The sequence below is a fragment of the Archocentrus centrarchus genome, chromosome 6, assembly GCF_007364275.1.
Source record: "Archocentrus centrarchus isolate MPI-CPG fArcCen1 chromosome 6, fArcCen1, whole genome shotgun sequence".
Lineage (NCBI taxonomy): Eukaryota > Metazoa > Chordata > Actinopteri > Cichliformes > Cichlidae > Archocentrus > Archocentrus centrarchus.
Window position 1 is genome coordinate 28178924 of NC_044351.1, and position 19758 is coordinate 28198681.

General features: G+C 40.4%; 1 protein-coding gene across 2 annotated transcripts; it reads right to left on the bottom strand.

Moving 5' to 3' along the window:
* Positions 1 to 8303: 8303 nt before the first annotated feature.
* Positions 8304 to 18605, bottom strand: uri1 (URI1 prefoldin like chaperone). Of its 2 annotated transcripts, none has more exons than XM_030732523.1 (11): positions 18253 to 18324; positions 17532 to 17566; positions 12754 to 12832; positions 12428 to 12563; positions 11257 to 11348; positions 11097 to 11160; positions 10759 to 10951; positions 10394 to 10637; positions 10117 to 10268; positions 9465 to 9705; positions 8304 to 9163 (listed from the first exon to the last, which is right to left on the bottom strand). In XM_030732523.1, exons 1-11 carry the CDS (start codon positions 18322 to 18324, stop codon positions 8975 to 8977), a joined length of 1497 nt encoding a protein of 498 aa, XP_030588383.1. In that variant the 3' UTR covers positions 8304 to 8974. The 2 variants fall into 2 exon arrangements, with proteins under 2 accessions (XP_030588383.1, XP_030588384.1); XM_030732524.1 differs by lacking the exon at positions 18253 to 18324 and adding an exon at positions 18512 to 18605 and having other exon boundaries at positions 8308 to 9163.
* Positions 18606 to 19758: the final 1153 nt, after the last annotated feature.

Genomic DNA, 19758 nt, shown 5'->3' on the forward strand with positions numbered 1-19758 from the left:
CTACTTCAAAATTCCTGGAATTCCTGACTTCCCAGGCTGCACAAGACAACTGTTTATCACACATGAGCTTATGTAAAGACAGTAAAAGCTCCATGCTATGCTTTATTTCCCTTGTATCTCACTTCATCCACGTGCCCACCCACCAAATCAGCCAGCCAACACTCCTGTGGACTGCAATGTCAGGGGATGAACAGCATGCTCAAGGAAGAGGGCAGTGGTAACACAGCTGCCCACCATGACCCATACAAAAGATAGCACACATATACTTTCTGACAGCCAGATTAATGAAACCCTATAGGAGCTCCTCTGTAGGCCCCCCAAAAGCCTGACGGAGACAGAATAGTCTAACCAGCACCATTCATTACTGCAGGAGTACAGAGCACAGAAAGAGCACACACAGCACTGACTAACTCCTTGTGAGTAATAGCTAAAGAACTCATAAAAGAATACATACACATTTGTTGCGGGTGTTGAACGTAAATCTATGCCACTCCTTCTGACATTATCAAAAAAAAAACGTGACTTGTGTCCTTTAAAAATAAGCCTGGCATTCACGTGATGTAGCAGTGATGAGCAGTGCTTTGGGAATTTTGGGAATCGGCTATTTCATGTGTTCAGTGAAAGGTGGCTTTCGATTAATTTTGCTCGTCTCAGTCAGCAATGCAGATTAGCGGCCTTGAATGCACAGCAAAGGGAAAATAAGTTCCTCTGGCAACATACTAAAAGCCACAGGATATAGCACCTGGAAGTCAGGTTGAAAACAGCAGGTTTGCTTAGAGGCGACCAGCTGTGTTTGTAACTGTACGAGCTGGTGGCGTGTAAGTCTTTTCAGATGACAAACAGTTTCAATTTATGTGGAAGGGAAACGACATGAAAATGACATCAAGTATCCATAGGTACTCTGGTGGTACTCTGTCTGTGCATGTGTGTGTGTGTGTGTGTGTGTGTGTGTGTGTGTGTGTGTGTGTGTGTGTGTGTGTGTGTGTGTGTGTTGCATTCTGGATTCATGAAATTCCTCCATTGTTTTCATTAGCTCTCACACACATCGGAGTGAGGAAATATAAACTTCACTCTTCTTTGTCAGGCATTTGCAAAGACACCCACTCTCACATGCTCCCTCTCGCTCTCTCTCTCCCAGTAATACACACACACACACACACACACACAGAGACACATGCATATAGAATGTATTTAAGATCACTAATGTGTAAACAGTTGCTCTTGTTTGCACAGACCACCTGTTCTTTCTGGACACAAACAAAGCTTTGGCTTACGATGGGGTGTGTTAACAGTGTGGGGCGAGTAGGGGATGCCTCACAGAAGAGAAGCCTATCCACATGGTGTAGGCTGCATCAGATGGTTGGGCCCTGCATGACAGCAGTCAGCTCCAACATAACTCACACAGATCTCAAAGAACACAGCTTCTTCAGTCTGCAACAGACTGACATGTTTTGCTTTCTCGACAACTTCCCCTGGTGAATGCAAACTCCTGCTCACGATATCATTTAAGTTAGCAGCACTCCTGACTGTGAAAGGATCGATTTGTTTTTGTACTGTCACATCGGCCAATATTTGCAAACGTGAAAGAGAGACAAGAAAAAACTAGATCTAGTCTATTTTCAGTTGCGGGGAAAAAATAAAAAATAAAGCACTTGAAGGCACTAAAACAAAAGTCATTAAACGAGTCATCACAAAATCACAGCAGGAGTCTGGTAATGCCACTTACAGTATCTCATTAAGCTATGGCATCCACAGGAAAAAAAAACCTGACAAACAAAGAGCATAATCCAAGGCACATTAACTGGGCTGATAATTCAATGAACTCTCATTTGGCAGCCATCTTGCCCTTGTGATGGTCTTTTTTCAGCCGCAGCAGCAGAGCACAGACCCCTCATGAAGTTCCTCTCTCTCTCTCTCTCTCCTTCTCCCTCTCCCCATCAATCTATCTATCGCACACATACTGTATATTCCTCCTCCTCCTCTCCCTCCCTCTCTCTTTCCCTCTCTTACACACTCACACACGCACACACACACACACATGCTCTCTAAAACAACAAAACATCCACCATTAGACAACGGGGTACCAGCGTAATTAGAAAATGACTTCCTTTGCAATCCTAGCTAAGTAGTTTACACACTGTAATTACAGGGACAAAATCATCTTTTCATCATTTCACTGATTGAGCCCATCAACCCAGTGGGATCCCAGGACTGTGCTCAGGCAACATCTGGGCTAAGAGAATTAGCCCTTAGTTTAGCAGGCCTTACACAGTGGCAAGCAACACAGCATGACCACCGGACACGGTCGTGTCACACATCTCTAATTAAGACTTTTTTTTTTTTTTTTTGATAGTGTATTAAATTGGGTGTTGGATCAAGACTTATCAAACAGTCATCATTCAGAAGTGCATTCAAAATTTACCTATGTAAACACAATAGGGGACATTAGAGAAGGAGAGCACATTTCCCACACTTCCAAAAATGCCTTATCAAACTTTTAGTCCCCTGCAACACACTCCTGCAGTTGTTAAGTGAAGCATTGGAGATCGACCTTGGTACACAACAACATGCCTTTTCATGGAGAGCTCTGTTTACTCTAATTCTCTGTGTAACTTGAGCCTTGACTTTCTAACAAACACATGTGGTTCCTGGAGTTGAAGGTGAAGTGCTTTCGTTCGTCTCTGTCCTGTGGAAGGGCTCTGCCTCTGTGTGTTGGCAACAGAGGCAAGTGTTTAATGTGGCAGCTGTTAGCCTCGTGGATTTTCACTAATCACTCTCTCCTGATTACTCTGATGAGTGTATGATGCTCTTAAATAATCAACCCGCAATGAAAAAAAAAGAAAAATAATTATCATCATCTCCCTAAGTAGTGCAGCTGCACCCGCCTGCAATAATTACAACTAGAACAGGGCGCCTTCTCTCGTCACTTACAACCACTTATTATTAGAGATAACGCTAATTGGTGCAGTGGTGGGCGACAATTCTTCATGGGGTTCATCATAAAAAGCCAAACCTTGAAAGTTATGGCACATTAGAGGTCTTAAAGCCAAGGTACGGTATTAAACACTGCATGCTGAGACACGCCGATAATCTGAGCCAGGGGAGTAGTAGACGTCCTATCACTAGCCCCCTGGTTGCCTCACTACCTTGCCCTCACTCCACCCTTCCCCCATTCGTGGTATCAGCCTGGCAGACACAATTAACATTTTCATAAAAACAATTCCCTGCCTCCAATAGTCCAATGTAATTTGTTTTCCATCTCTGTTCATTAATCATTGTTTAAATCGGTGAGCCATCCCCTCCACTCTGCCATCTGCACTCAGCTGTGTTACAGATATGACACCTTCCCCCTTAATGGGAGCTGACAGCCAAGAGAGGAGGCCTGTGGAAAATAGCTTCCTGCATGTGCACTTCCACCTCACATACTGCCAGCAGGTGAGAGAGGGGTATTTAATGGGTTCTGATTAATCTCAAAGGCAAACAGCATTACACTACAACATTATACAGCATGCAAACAGCGTGCAATCCTACATTATATACAAGTATGGCACAGCAGTATAGAAAGTGTGAAAAGCAACAGTGGCTGGAATAACTAGACCGAAACTCACGCAGACATGCTTTATAACAATGGCAGAGCATTCCACATTTTGTCGAACTTTTTTTTTTTTCTCTCCTCTAGTTAAATTAGTGCAGTGTTCCTACAATATGCTATTGTTTTCCTGGAATTGGGAGCAAGGTTATTAATTATTCACTGTTGTGTTCTCATATGAGGGGGCTATGCTTTTCACTGTATTGCCTCATAGCTCAAATACTTAGGGCCATAGTACTCGGGCAAATTTCATGAGGCAACATCACAGAGATATTATCACAGTGCAGACACTTAGGAGATTAAAAGTTTCCTGAAGAGTTTGAATGACTGAAAAGGTTCTGATACTCTTTCAAAGTTCTAGGATTTCCTCACACTGCATTGGGAAAGACGAAATAAATAACTTTTGCATTGCTTTTTTCCCACCCCTTGAAGTGATTTTAAGCCTAAGTCTAAATAGCTTAGGCATTTTTGGGGGGAGAAAATCCTACTCAGTGTGGTAGTAAGAAGGTGCCAAAAAGTTCATCTGGCCTGTTGATTTCAGCATGGATTACAGATATTCAAATCATGTGCCTCATGTTCAAACAAGTGCTTCTATCAGGGGAGAAAGTTGCCAAGCAGAGCTTTGTCATGTAAGCTGCATGAATTTACCACAGCATAATGAGAAAACGGCTGTGGCGCTAAATTTAATACAGTTTCATCCACTCACCCTCCCTCCCTCAAATTTTCTCTCAGTTATAATGATAATAATTTTTGATACCCCTCTGGTGTTAGTGCAGTCTATAGTTTACCATTTAAGAAAAAAAAAACAAAAAAAAAAAAACAGGGTGCCACCTGAATATACTCTGCCCCAATTTTTCATCAGGAACTGTGCCGCAGCTCACGCACACTCTCAGTTACAAAACGCTTTAGACAAGCGGCCCAACTATTTTTCAGGGTGTTTCTAACAAGGGGAGCAGCAGCAGTATTAGTAAATGATGTGTATATTCAAAGCTGAATATTTCATGTTGATTGATCGCACTGACTGCCACCCACCTGCTCCTCCTCCTGTCCCACCGGAGCTGGCATGAGGAGAATTCAGTAATTGAGAAGAGCAGAGCATGGTCTCTCTTTGCTCACATATGACAGATGGGGCATCATCGCTTCAAAGGAGAGCATTTGGAAACAGGAGGAAGGAGAAGGAGGGGGCAGAGGGTGAGGGCGGCTTTAAAAGTAGCTGTGCCACTCTGTACAGGTGATGGTTAAGAAAAAAAAAAAAGGTTACAAAACCTAAAACGTGGCCTCTGAAAACTGTTGGAGGTGTAAAAGCTACAACTTTAGAACTGTGAATTCTTTTAGGCTGCTGGTTTACAAGCAAATTAGGGACAGTAATCCACAGCCACCTTGCATCATTCTTATTCATAACTACACAACTTATAGTATAAAATCTTCTCTTTTTTATGTTTCTAAATTATAATTTATATTCTGTGAAATAATAAATAATAATCACATGATGGAAGGTTGCAGTGAAATATGTTAATAATATGATGCTTATGATCTATCTGTACACAAATTACAAGCACAGTAAACACCTGAGAAATACACACATTTGGTGTTTTTTGCATTCTGTTGGATGACTCTCGACAAATTTTTATGATGAGCTGTAAAGAATTCCTTAGTCACCTTTCAGCCCTCGCCATTACTTCCTTTATATCAAGAAAGAAAGCCAACAGTGGCATCCCTAGGAAACGCGTGTCTATCAGAATCCGACTCGTCAGAAACTTTTCACAAATAACTTGGGTAAATCTTTAAGAGCGGCAGTGATTTCTCTTACCTGGCCAGTTCGAAGAGTCGCGGAGGACACGACGTGACAGCTGGAGTTCAGTGGAGAGTGATGTTGAATTGGATGACTGACTGCTGACTGACGGACTGTACGCTTTCACACGCTTTATCATAAACGCCCAGCACACAGTAGCGCACTGATTTCCTCCAATAACTCTCTTCTCCAGCTCTGTCTAAAATAAGCGTTTACAAGCTTTAACCAGACGAAGCCAGCAGTGCGTTTTGCCCTGTAGTATTTCCAGTTGAAGAAAGAGGTAATGAAATCTTATAAAAAAAAAAAAAAAAAAAAATTACTCGGGATACTTCGACATGTCCCGAAGCCGTATGTCTCCCTCATCTGGCCGCTGGTATGTAAGTGTAACAGACTGGCACCATGCGTAAAATGGGCACCGGAGTCTCCAGGACGCAGACTTCAGACATTAATTCTTTTTCCTTTTTTTTTTTTTTTTTTAAATGCATGTTTTTGAAAGTATTATGTTATATCATGCATGTCACATCAGTCACGGGGGATTACCTGCAAGAGTGGTACTTTTGCTTTTGTTTTCTTGAAAACTTCTGTGAAAGCATGAGGGATTTGTATGTAATTCTCATCTTTAAAAATTATACACATTTATTTCGGGATGATGTTATGCTGCAGCGGCTGCTGCTTATAGGTGGCAAATGGCTCTATTAAGAATGCTTAATTGGACGCTTGTAACATCTTTCACACTTCTATTATCCGCCTATTTGAAACAAGATAAGCCATCTTGTTTCAAATACATTCCAAACATAAATTTTATACTTACCTTACCTATACACACACACACACACAAAACAACAACAACAACAACAAAAGCTAACACAGCAACAGGTTCTTGACTTATAAGCCTTTTAAAGCGCTTAGGCTTTTGTTTTTTTCACGAGGTCCTCAGATTTTGATAATGATTATGGCTGTAACCATTGTTTGTTTCATGGTTATTCATTCTATATGTGATTCTGGAAATCAGTTACTTGAACTTTACAGTTTAATATAGAAAATGACCGTTGCAGAGCCCAAGATTTTGTCTGATCAAAAGTGCAAAATTTAAAAGTACTGAATTTATTCATACAAGACAAGCTGACAATGGCAATTAGCTGACAGCAGGTCACAGGTTTTCTCATTTTCTGTCAGTCAATTTATAAATTCACTAACAAAGTGGTTCAGCATTAATGATTCTTTAATAGTCTGTTGTAATCCCAAGTGATTTTATATATAGGTTTTAATGGGGGAAAAAGGTGACATTTGAGAGAAGATTGAGGATGGAAAGAGCAGTGCAAAGATCATGCCACAAAGCTGTTCCTGAACATTTGTTTCTCTCCTGTGATTTCCACCTGAGCTTCATTAGCGGAAAAAGAGAAGAACAGAAACCGCTTGCTCTTATAGGCCACGAGTGTAAACGATCCAAGTACAAGACTGTTGGATATTTAATATCATATGTTCAAACAGCAGAGAGGCCGATACACTGGATGCTGTTTAATCCATTCTTCTGTCATTTGGAACTAAAAGCTCCCCCTCTCAGACCCAAGCACCTGTCTGGACAACAATACCTGCAGAATCCCTAATCACACAACTCTTAAAATCCCTCATAATCCCTGAAATGTAGATCTTGAGTGTGTGTTCCACCTCATTACATAGATTGTATGCAAGTTTTCTTTGAAATGTAGTTCTGCTATGTTCCAGCGTATACCTACGCAGCTTAACCTACATAAGACCATTGATCTATGTCTCACCAACACAACTCTAGCATGTTAAGCATTGCCTAATCTGTCTCATGCTACCTGGATTTTCATATTGGAGAAATAATCCTGGAGGGGAGGAGGGTGAGGGGTGTCACCTCTGGACCTGTTTCAAAGCTTCTTATCAGAGACGTACACTCCCGCTATTTAACTAAAAAGGGAGTGATAGACCTTTTAACTCATAAGTCACAACTTTAATTAAAGCTGCATTTGGGCACAGATGAAGTGCGTGTGCATCAGCTGCTGTGCTAATAATCAATAGGTGTGAAGTTCAGCATTTTGACCTTTCAGCCCACTAAAAAAAGAGAATATTTTCTCTCATCTAACTCTGGTTCAGCTACGCTGAGGGTGAAAATTAAATGGATTTTTTTCTATGATTGTGATTTGTTTTGCACCTGGTAGTACATTTGTAGCATCACCGGAAGCCCTTTGCTTGATTTGCTACTTTCTACTTATTCAGCACTACATTTCAAAGGAAAAAAAAAAAGAACACACTTTATACTGTATTTATTCAGCAGTTATTTTTCAGATCAGGTGTTTATATTAAAATGAAAACAAGAGTATAAACAATTTTTTTTAGAAAGCACTTACAGAAAATTTATTTACATTTTGAAATATTTCGATCACTGTTCTCAGAGCTGCAGATTTCCCAACATTCATGCAGTGGTTTTATATTTGATCCTTTTTCCTAAGCTCATTTACTGCAACCATGAACCTCTGACTTTGATCTCTAAAACTTGCTTCTGGTCTTTAGCAGTGAAATGTTGGTGTTGCACCCAAAACATCCTTGATTTGTTTGGCTTGGGAATTCTTTCTCTTCCTTTAAGATGGAGTTTTTATTAACGGGAGGAGCGATTTCGCTTTCAATTAGCTTCCAAATTCGATGAAGCGTTATTGCTGCCTCAGAAAGTTTAATGGCGGATGGTGCTTTCCTGAGCTCTTCTAATTTCAGGAAAAACAGGAAATTCACTAGGAGTAACAATAATTCATAAAAGTCTTATCTCAGTGTCTGGTAACAGCTCTTTAAAAACTGAAACTATTTACACTAAGCATCAGGCACAAAGACCTAAAATATTATTACCCATTATTACTGTGCTGTGTGCAACAACTGGAGAAAACCGTTTTGGCCTAAGATATTCAGAAACACAATAAAGCTCTGTCAGCAGAACATAAATGAAATATAGATCCATCTCCTTCTGTAAGAGAGGAAGAATTATTTTCTCCTTTCTGGAACAAAAAGGAACCAAGATTTATAGTCAAAATCATTTATTTTTCTTTTACTTTCCATCAATATTTTTTTCTGTTTTACATAAATCTTGCCACAAAGGAATGCATACATTCAGTAGGCAGGTCAACAGAAGGTCAAATGAGAACTAGAAAGACCTGATTTTGTTTAATGATCAATACAGGGCGAAAAGAAAAAAAAAAACAAACAAGGCAACTCATCCTATACGGCAAAGCCTACAGTCTGACTTAACCTGGCAATATCACAGATCAACAGAAAAGTAGGCAGGTAAACTTATGACAGACAGCAAACTGCTTAAACAAGCCTAAAAGGAGAATGCCTTTTGTAGCAGATAAGCAAAAGAGACTGCATTAACCCACGTCTGCGGCTTGTTAAAAAGCAGTGTTACGCACAAGGTTGATTTGTTAAGTGTTCTACCTTACAGACACAAACAGAAAAACCCCATCAGTGGATGAAAGACGTGCAAAGAAATGAGCGTATGCTTTGTTTTTCGTTCGGTTACTAGAGAGAAACAAAGGCTTCACAAAAGATGTTAATATAAAAGCAGATTATTTACTCCTTAACAGTCATTTCTGCTGCAATCTGGCAGCTTTGAACTTCGACACCCTTTTTGGGGCCTGCTGGGGTGGGGCAACGTCAGGCGCCACCTCCTCCTGTTTCCTCTCCAGTATTGTTGGCAGAGCTGGAGGAGAGATAGTCAGATGGGGGACAGCTGAGGGCATCGGATCCTTTTCGATCACTGTACCTGAAAAAGCCTGAGGAAGAGAGAAAGAAATAACAGTAAGGAAACTGATGTTGATGTTATATCAATTGCATCTGAAGCTCAAATTTGATACTTTCATACATTTGTGCTCAGGTATACTGCAGAATCCTTCACACCAAAATGTGATTAAGAACTATACAAAGAAACACGACTGTGCATTCTTCAGGTAACGAGTAGTAAACAAACTACAACCCCTCTTCCATAATAACACAAGTACAATAACTTCAAATCATATAGACCACATATTTAATCAATATTAGTACAAAATCAACATGCTAAAATGAATCTTTCACCTCAAATCTGCTGGGAGGTTGCAGCAGTACTGCTGTGGGACTGTCCTCCTCTGTGATGCCATCGCTGGTGTCGCTGTGCGTTGCCTCGTCGTGGCTGAAGCTGCGTCCCATCATTCTACGCTCTTCAAAGTCCGCGGCGCTGCTCTCGCTTGTGTCGCTGCACACGCTGTTCTCTCGACTGCGTGACTTCAGGATGGACTTCCTAGGAATGGGTTCCCCATTCTTCACATCCACAAATAACCTGATAAAAAAAAAAAAACAAGAGTCCATTTCCTCCCGTCAAATAGGAGCATCTAAACATACACTATATGGATTAAAGTAAAGCGTAGGGTGCCCAGTGCATCTACAGAAGCTGCTTGGCCTTGTAAACCAATGCCATCAAGTTCCCAGTGCACAGTTTTTGTGTTGATGTTAATGCAAAAGGAAGTTTGGAACTCTGCCGTTAAGTCAGCACAGGATTGGCGACTTTTACGCACGTCAGCACTCAGCAACCCCGCTCTGTAACTCTTTGTGGCTGAGTTGATGTGGCTCCAAAATGCTTCCACGTGTAGCGTACGTGAAACCAGAATCTGTTTATGGCCAAATTTAAATTTAAACACACAAGATTCATCCTGTTAAATTCAATAAATTTGGCCTGCTGCATGATTTTTACCTGTAAATGTCTGCTGGTGTTGTGATTTTGTGAAGTTCGTGATGAGCATGTCCATTGTTGTGGCCGTTTTTCTTTTTCCTCTTCGAGTGTTCCTTCTGCTCTTTCCTCTCGCTAAACTTCAGCGTGGTGTTTTTGCCTGTATTTATTCTCACCTGAAACAAAAGGCAGACGCAGCAGAAGGTGAAGAGAAAACTGCCAAAACAGAAATTTCAAAACAAAACACAAACAAAATGGTCCCAAATGCATACAGATGTTCTAAATTATTCATCACGCTAACCTTCTTGGGTTCAACTGTGTGAGAAAAGTAGATAGTCGGCAAACAGTTGGCTTCTTCTTCCTCCTCCTCAAAGTCTTCTTCCTCTTTCCTGTCCTGTCTAAGTGGCGCTGTGCTGGAAGGCAGTGAGCTCCATCCTGGCTTCAAACTCAGCCCATTTACTGGAGTCGTAGCATCTGCCTCCTTCTCCTCCTCTGAGGAAGAGGATGATGTGTCCTCCCCATTCATGTCTCCATTATCAGATAATCTGAAGAGAGAGAGAAAAAAACAAAAAACAAAGACGAAATATTAACATCCTTCTTGGGAAAGAGCAGGATTGTTGATGCTTAAACGAACAAAAAAAAAAAAAAAAAAGTATCTTCATATACCTGTCCTGCTCATCTTGTAGTTCCTCCAGTTTCTCGAGTTCATCCAGTCTAGCCCACAGCTCCTCCTCACTCATAATGCCTTTCCCTCTCCCACCATCTCTGTCTTCTTCTTCATCCTCCTCATTATCTTTAAAATCAAAAACCACATCCAGTTTGGGCTTCGAGTTTGGTTTGTGAGCTATTCTCTGCTTTCCTGTTAAAGCATACAGAAAAAGACACCTTTAAACTATTTACATCTAAATATGCATTTTATTCTGGTGCAGAATTAAGCAATGGGCCTTCTCAAAGGCCATAGTGTACAAGTGAAATGAGGTCAGGAGAAAGGCTGACAAAGATACCTTTGGTGACAACAGAGTCATTGTTTCCAACCTCCTCTCTGATGTCAACATAGTCGCCTTTACTCTAAAGAACAAGAACAATGCAGTTAAGATGTTTGCCCCCATTTTTGACTTGCACAATAACTTATGCGTGAGACAACTTGTTGGTCATGAAACATACAGCAGAGATGGTTTCCAAATCCTTTGCAAACCCAACTTTGGCTTCAAAGTTTTTCATTGTCTTGGACAGACCATCTAGTTCATTCTTCACATCTGTAGACAGCAGATGCATTTTCATTAAAATGTGCATTTATGAAGGCAAGCTGGCAGCATCATATTTACCAAAAAAAGAAAAAGAGACAGAGACAGCAGGCAGATTTCAATAAATCATTTAACAGAAAGAAAAAAAAGGCAACCGGCTCTTAAAGAGTTAAAATCCTAAACAAGTTGTGAAGAGAAAAAAAAATGAAAAATGATGACACAAACAGTTCATAATATCTTCTGCCCTGAATACTACTCCGGATCATTAAATCTTCACAACAATTAAGCCCTTTCACTAATAGCAGCAGAGGGCCCTTGTTTCCATGGCAATCGGGAGCCCCTCCAGTCAGTGCATCAACTGGAAGTGAGGAAAGGTCAAACACAGAAGGCCTGACAACTCAGCCACTGTCTGACACATTTCAGCTAGCTATGTTTGTATTACAGCACTTAGCTCTGTAATAGCAGGGTGGGCAGGGTCAGGAGATGGGGGAGGACGAGGGGAGGGGGCTGCGGATGGGGCTGTGGCAGCACATTTCTGCTTCACTAAACATTCTAATAATGTTCACATCAGAGATCGTTACTCGGGCCCATTTGACTTGATATGAGATTTTCAGACCTAGAAATGAGCAGCAGGGTTAACACTCAGGGACGCGAAGCTGCACACAACTGATGTGAGATCAAACAAAGCTGCAGCAATAACAGGGCCTGATCGGACTGCAGGAGAGAGGAACAGGTAGGAACTGCTATTGCACGGTTCACGCCCTAGGCAGCAACAGTGCTGACCTGAATGAATGCAAGAGCAGCATAGCCAATGAGCCCTGCAAACCCTGCAGTTTGAAATAAAGGCACTTTACATGTGTCAGCAGCAGCTTATTACAAACGTCAACAGTTGCAGCATTTCTGCATAGGTATAACGCCTGTGGTGAATCACTGCATAGTTTAAAGTTTGTCACTCCACACTCTGCTCAGACCAGCTATGGAGATGTGATGCACTCACGCCCTCTGCTGGATGAAATGCAGCACTACTAGTTTACATTCACATTATACAAGAGAGGAGAGAAAAAAAAAAAAAGGGTTTCAAAAACACTCACACTTCATCCTGTGATCGACAATTTTTTGAGCTTGCTTGGCAGAGCACTTGGTGAACCAGTTATCGCCCAGCAACACTGTGACTTCATTGGTGTGCACCAGTTTTCCTGGCATAAAGGCCAAAGGGCCAAATGGCACCTGCACGTATCACAGCGTACGGGGGGGAAAAAGTGAAACAGGTCAAATAAAGCAGGTGGATGTGAAAGTAGGACAAAAAAAAGAAAAAAAAAAATCTTTCTGTGAAAGGTGTAAAAAACAAACAAAAAAAAAAACCCATATACAGGTGAGTTTCTGTGTAGTTTATCCCTATTTTAAGGTCACCACTCACCATGATGTCATACGACAGCTGATCTGGCAGAGTTTTGAGGCGGTCATCCAGGGCTTCATAGTCACCTGACACCTTCTTCCTGCAAACAGATCCAACATCTGCTCAAAAAAAACATGTTTCTCCCTTGAAACCACAGTTCTCCTCTGAAGCCATTCCTGCCCGATTTGGTGTGTTTGTCATATCTTGGGATAAGTCAAAATTTAAACAATGGGAAGCAGACAATGGAGTAATAGAGAAGTGTCTGATTTCCCATCAGGGGAGAAGACAAATGTGGCACGGCAGCTGAAGTGGCCTCAAGATGTCACTGTTTTTTATTTGTATTTATTTGTCGGGGTAATATATAATGTGAGTAATTATAGAAAGTGTGACTGGCAAAAAAAAAGCAACCATCCATCCATCATTCTCTTCCGCTGATCCTGTTAAGGAACCAGCTAATTAAAATGTCATATTTATACAAAGGACACAGATTTAGTTACTCTAAAACATAAGTGATTCAGTCTCTTTTTAATCAGAATAACATTAATTATCAAAAAAAAAAAAAATAGCCCATTCCCCCCACAGGACCAGTTTGTAAATGGACCACAGCTAGGAAAGCTTTATGCCAGCATCCCTAACATAAACTATGGAGGCTGGCTCAACTTCCAATGCTTTTTGCAGCAAGTGTTATATAGCCAGTTGAAAGCACAGTGCAGCCCCAAAAGCCCTTCATACTGAGTAATAAATCTCTTGCTCCAGTCATCTGTTGGAAGAGTGCTCTTCCCCTTTACTCTCTCCTTGTACATTCAAATGTTTGAAACCCATCTTTTTAATGACCACTTTAAAATCCAATTAGTAAGCAGCTACATCAATGCAGGCAGTAATACTTTTTTTGTAGCTTTTGTAATGTACATTTCAGTAGGATTTATAAACTTGTGTACAGTTACATTTGTAAGTAAGACAATTACTTTTTGGGGTTTGTTTTTGTTTTTTTGGTAACTTTGCCTCTGTACACGACCAGTGGATTTTAAAGTGCAGACCTTCAGCTTTAATTCACAGATTTTAACAAGCATCAACTGTCCAGGATTTACAGCCGTTTTTATACACAGTCGTCCATTTTCAGAAGCTTAGAAGTAATTAAGAAAAGAAAATTAACTGACGAGCAGTTTTATGGTTAGGTGAAGGCTGTTCCCTTATTATTTCATAACAAATTAAGCAGATAAAAGAACTTGAGTCGACTCCAAGTTTTGAACTTGCGTTTGGTAGCTCTTTGCTGAAACTCTCCACATGCCACAGGCAGGTGAAAACACACAAATGCACTGACCAGCTCAGCAACACCAAAAAGCATAAAGACCATAAAAGACAACCAAAGTGAATAATCACAGATTCTTTCCTTTAGTTATGAAACACATTTACAACATCTGGCCAAGTCCAGAACACTCGTATCATTGTCAAAGTCTACAGTCAATGAAAGTAAATACAGACAGTTTAACAAGGTGCAAACCACCTAAGAATGGGAAAGCCATATTAGACTTTCCCCAAAAACATTTTAAAGAGCCTGCAGACTTTTGAGAAATGTTTTTTGGACGGGTGAAACCAAGATTAACTTCTACCACAATGATGGGAAGCAAAAATACAGAGAAAAAGACCTTGATCTGAAGCACAACATCATCTGTCAAACATGGTGAAAGCCATGTTATGGTAAGGTCTTCTATGGCTGTCAGTGAAACAGCGGTATATATTATTAAGTGTACAGGGCTATACTCTCTGCTCAGATTCAGCCAAACGGTGCAAAACTGACCCGACGGTGCTTCACGGGGCAAATAGATGAGCAAACTGCAAAAGCAACCCAAGAGTTTTTCCAAAGGAAAGAGGTGGGATATTCTTCAATGGCCAAGCCAGTCAAAATGTGTGAATTTTACAATAAATCTTCTTCTGGGTGGTGCCTCAAGGGGCCACCACACTGGATCCATATTCATATGCCACGTAGCGTTGTGGGCGGTGCAGGTTTGAGTCCCTACCTGTCACCTATTTCCCACGTGTATTCCCCTGTGTCTCTCCTCCCAAATTCCTGTCACTCTATACTGCTAATAAAGTTGCTGTGGCCAAAAAAAAAAAAACTTGCCTAGCTTCATCTCCAATCCCAAAATAAATGATAATGATTAGCATTCATGCTTCCAAAAACTTAACATCTTCAATTCTGCCACCTCTGCCTTCTGTCTTTTTTCAGTACCACCATCTCCAAACCGTGTATCATAGCAAGTCTCACAACCATTTTGTAAAGCTTCCCTTTCACTCTTGCTGCTATCCTGCTGTCACAAATTACCCCTGACACTCGTCTCCACCCACTCCACCCTGCCTGCAATCTCTTCTGGTTGGTTCGGCCCAGGTATTTAAACTCATCCACCTTCACTACCTCTACTTCACTGTTAGACCTTTCTCCCTCTCATTCACACATATGTATTCTATCTTGCGTCTACTGACTTTCTTCTCTCCGGTGCATACCTCCACCTCTCCAGATTCTCTTCCACCTGCTCCCTCTCTCCAAGGCATCTCCTTACCTCCACATGTATGTCACCTGGATCAACCGCCTCTCAATTCTTCACTGCTCCTTGTTAATCCTCTGCACTTCTTGATTCACTACCTTTCCTCCCTCCAGCCATCCACCTCCCTCACGTTCTTCATTCATCAGCTCCTCACAGCACTCCTTTCAGCTTCTGAACACACTCGTTAGTGAGTTGAGAAGATGGAAAGAGTATTTTGAGGAGAAGCGAATTTTACAATTAATAAGGAATTTAAAGAGACAAACTGGTAAATACTGGACTTTTAGATTTTTTTTGCAAACAGACACACCCACACAAACATCTGCCAATATTCTGCCAAGTCAGACTTTTGTGTGAGCAATGCTACACTGAAAAGCACGTAACCGGACTGGATTAATCTACCAATAATAACAAAAGGGTGATTTATCTCACGCTTAACCGCTCCAGGAACTCTAATAGGAGAATGAGGTCTACACACGGCCACATACTCTTTACGAGAGCTCCAGTCAATGGAAGTGAAATCACCTGTGTGAGTCTGTCAAGAACTGGAGGACAATGTTTACACATCTGTTCAAAAAAATGATTCTATTGCCCTTTTACTGACAAGTACTTGCTTTCATTTTACACATAACGTAAAGTAAATGCAATAAAATAAAACCTACAAGTACCTTTCCTGGGTTAATCAATACTACTTCAAACACTGATGCTAACACCCCTGTTTAAAAATCAATGGAAATGCACTTACTGTAACAAATTTACCCATAGTAAAGCCCCTACGCGATCATGGTCTACTCACACAGGTGTTTTTATCTGTCTGTTAAGAGCTCTGCTATCTCTAAATGTCTGCGCACAAGATACATTTCAAGTCCCTTAAATGCATCAATATTTCTATCACTTGTCAATTCATTTCTTCTGAAGATGCAAAGAGAGAAAAGCAAGGAAAGGAAAAGATGCGAGAAGAGAAATGAAGAATTTTTTTTTTTACAGCAATGAGGCCTCCTTTCCTCCTATCTGTAGTATAATAAGGACATAAAAATAGACTACTACCACTGAAACAATGCAGTGACTTCCTCAAACATGATAAATGCCTGTGTGAAATACCAATTTCACATAAATGCCTTTACAAACATTTGTGAAAGAATAGGTCGTTCTAAAGCGCTCACTCAATTTGAGTATAAAAGGATGCCACTGTTGTGACAAGTCTGTTCATTAAACGTCTTCCCTCCTGGATATTCCACAATCAAGTTATATTAATGCAGAGTGGAAGTATTTAGGAACCACAGCGACTCATGTAAAGTTACAGAGTGAGGTCACAGAGTGCTGAAGTGCTGAACATAAAAGTTTCCATCACCCAGCGGACTCAGGGACTCCAGGGTTCCAAACCTCCTCTGGTATTAATATCAGCACAAAACCTGTGCACCGGGTGCTTCATGGCATTGAGTTTCTCTGGCTGAATGAGCTCCCACAGGTGTAATATGTAGGTGGCACAGTATTTTTATCCATATAGTGTATCTCTGCATGTTTCCCTTTCATAAACAACTTGACCTGCATCGGCACAGTCATTGAAATAAGCTGGTTTCTTTTTTCTTTTAATCAGCTGTGCTGCTGCAACAGATCCAATAATTTGCGTTAACAGATACATTTTGTAACAAATCAAATCTAAATTTGAAGTTGAATCTGTTACTTGTCCTTACATAAAATCAGCTGGGTTTTTTTTTGTTTTTTTTTTTTAAATCAAATCTGAAACTGCAGGAGGCCTGGTGTATCTGCTCAAGAGATTCCTCCCTGCTCATTAAGAACCTCATTAATAGCCTCACCTTCTGCCTTGAAGATGATGGACCACAACAAGCAAAGGCTGATGACTGATGAGGATCAAACAAGAGAAATGGGATGTACCCACCCTCCCTGACACATTACTTCTCCAATAATATTGAAATCACTAACTGAATTCTGTTAAGGTGTTTCAGTGTCACTGACCTGCTGTTTTGCATCACCATTACCGTTTACGGTTAAATATTCCAGGATTGTTGACAACATTAACACCTGGTACTCTCCTACAGTGACAAGTCAAAATGTGAGCTGTGAAATTTATTTAGGATTTAGACAGCACCGATGACCCTTTAAATAAACAAACCAATAACTGTGACACTGAGGGAAAAACAAAACATGAAGAAGTTGTACAGGGTACTAAATAAATGCAAGCAAATTTTTAAAACTACCAACTTTGTGCAACTGTTGAACAAGTCTTTTAATGCTTACCAGTGTTGAATCCGACTTTCGTAGTCTTTCACCACCTGTTTCAGGACAAATAATATTAGAATGAATCAGGCTGATAAATCTATGCAACTTATATGTAACATTTATGTGGCAATCTCAGCAATCATCAGCTATCACTGCCACATACAAGGCAGTAGGTCAGCAACACCAAGGAAGCAGGACAGGAAGTAGAATATAAAAATAAATAAACAAAATAAAAACAGTGTTTCAAACTTTTTATATAATATATATATATATATATATATATATATATATATATATATATATATATATATATATATGTGTGTGTGTGTGTGTGTGTGTGTGTGTGTGTGTGTGTGTATGAGTGAAATTCACTTCCCAAAGTTTTGCAGCAAACAGCACAAGTTAAAAAATAAATAAATAAAAAAAGCAGGAGAGCACAAAACAGCAAAGAAACGAAACTTTGAGCACGCCCTCCTGTAACATTTAAACTTGAACACGTGAGTGTGCAGAAGGAGGAAGCTCCTCGAAAACTTAAAGTCAAAGCAACAAACTGTCATCATGTCATCTATGAAACAACAACTGCACAGAAGTCTATATTGGCTGTAAAATGCACTTCAGAAGGTCCCACTCGTGGCTCAAAAGACCTTTCCTGAAGCACCATGTGGCCAGTGGCTGACGGTGGCTTGGCTAGCGTTACATACTAGCCAACAAAATGTTTCGCGACAACTACTAATATTACCTTTTCGTGCTCCTCTCGGAGCCTGAAAACTCCGCCGAGATGTTCTATATTCACTTGAACCTTTTCAGCCATTGTCAACCCACTTGCACAAAATGAATTTCTGCTATTTGGTGACCCCAAAACAAAGCTCAGGGGTTGCTGTGAGTCCTAAAGAAGTGTTTATGAATGCAGCAGTAGCTATTCCTGAGACCCGTTCTGCTCGTATTCATCAATGGGGCAGTGATAGTTATCCACACTTTCGGAAGTGATATCATCTCACACTCTCATTTCAGGATTTCTGCATGATCTCCAAAAATATCCACTGAATATCCGAAGATTAGCCACTGCTCCCCGTCACTCTCGCTGCGCCATGCACGTCAATCCAACTCGGCGAAAACAACTGCTGTGACAAGGCGGCATCCGGTTGGAACTTTCACAATAAACGACTTCAGTCGCCCCAGCATGCGGAAGTTACTCCTGGGGCTAAAAAGTACATTTGGATTAACACAAGGAGTTAAACTCATGTGGAAATCCCGCCCCATTTCAAACAAATGAATCAACACCTTAAGTGATGAAGGTCTTAAGAAGTAGATTTTGAGAAAGAGCCCTTCTTGCAGACAGGACCTCAAGATATATCAAAGAACACAATCTTTATAGAGGAATTTATCAGTTTATCAGACAAGTGACATGAGCTGCATAACCCTAAAAGTGCACAATAGTCACAAAAATCTGTCAAAAGTGTATGAGAGAGAAAGACTACACCTTGCCAGAACTCCTCTTGCCTTCTTCATGGCATTGATTCAGCAAGCTGCTGTAGCAGCCTCATGCAGTTGCTGCAGATTTGTCAGCTGCACATCCATGATGTAAATCTCCCATTAAAGTTGTGAGTGTGATATGTGAACTGTGTTTAAATGTTATCTGTGTCTGTATTATATTTTTCTTTAATTTGCTTGATTATCATGTTATTATTATTGTATTGTGTTCCCATCAGGGTAAAAACTTTTCAAATTGTGTAGTTCATCAGGGTGGAGAGGATTAAAATTCAGTAAAATATTGAGGGGAGTTTTATCTCTAATATTGTGTTGCGTTTCATAAGCAAACTGTTTAATAGATGTAATATTGTAAAAGCAAAGTAAATGGAAATGATCAATTAAAAATACATATAAATCAAAACAGTATTTATGTAAAGTCATGGTGAAAAGAAATTACATCATCTTTCAGTTCTAAGGTTTTACATGTTAGGGCATAATAAAATATTATCTAGTCCACGCTAGGTCTTCAAATTATTTAAATACAACCAGTAACTTGCAGAATCACCTTTAGCAATAATAACTTGAAATAATGAGTTTCTTTATGACTTTATCAGTCTCTCATGTCATTGTGGAGAAATTTTGGCCCACTCTTCTTTACAATGTTGCTTCAGTTCATTGAGGTTTGTGGGCATTTGTTTATGAACAGTGCTCTTAAGTTCCTGTCCATAAGGTTGAGGTCCTGACTTTGACTGGGCCATTGCAACACCTTCATTCT

Coding starts and splice junctions, on each gene's coding strand:
- uri1 (XM_030732523.1), bottom strand. CDS start 18,324: ATGGCTGAAAAGGTTCAAGTGAATATAGAACATCTCGGCGGAGTTTTC. Junction 12,833..17,531: donor GAAAGTCGGATTCAACACTG/GTAAGCATTAAA, acceptor ATCTGTTTGCAG/GAAGAAGGTGTCAGGTGACT. Junction 10,952..11,096: donor TGACTCTGTTGTCACCAAAG/GTATCTTTGTCA, acceptor ATGCTTTAACAG/GAAAGCAGAGAATAGCTCAC.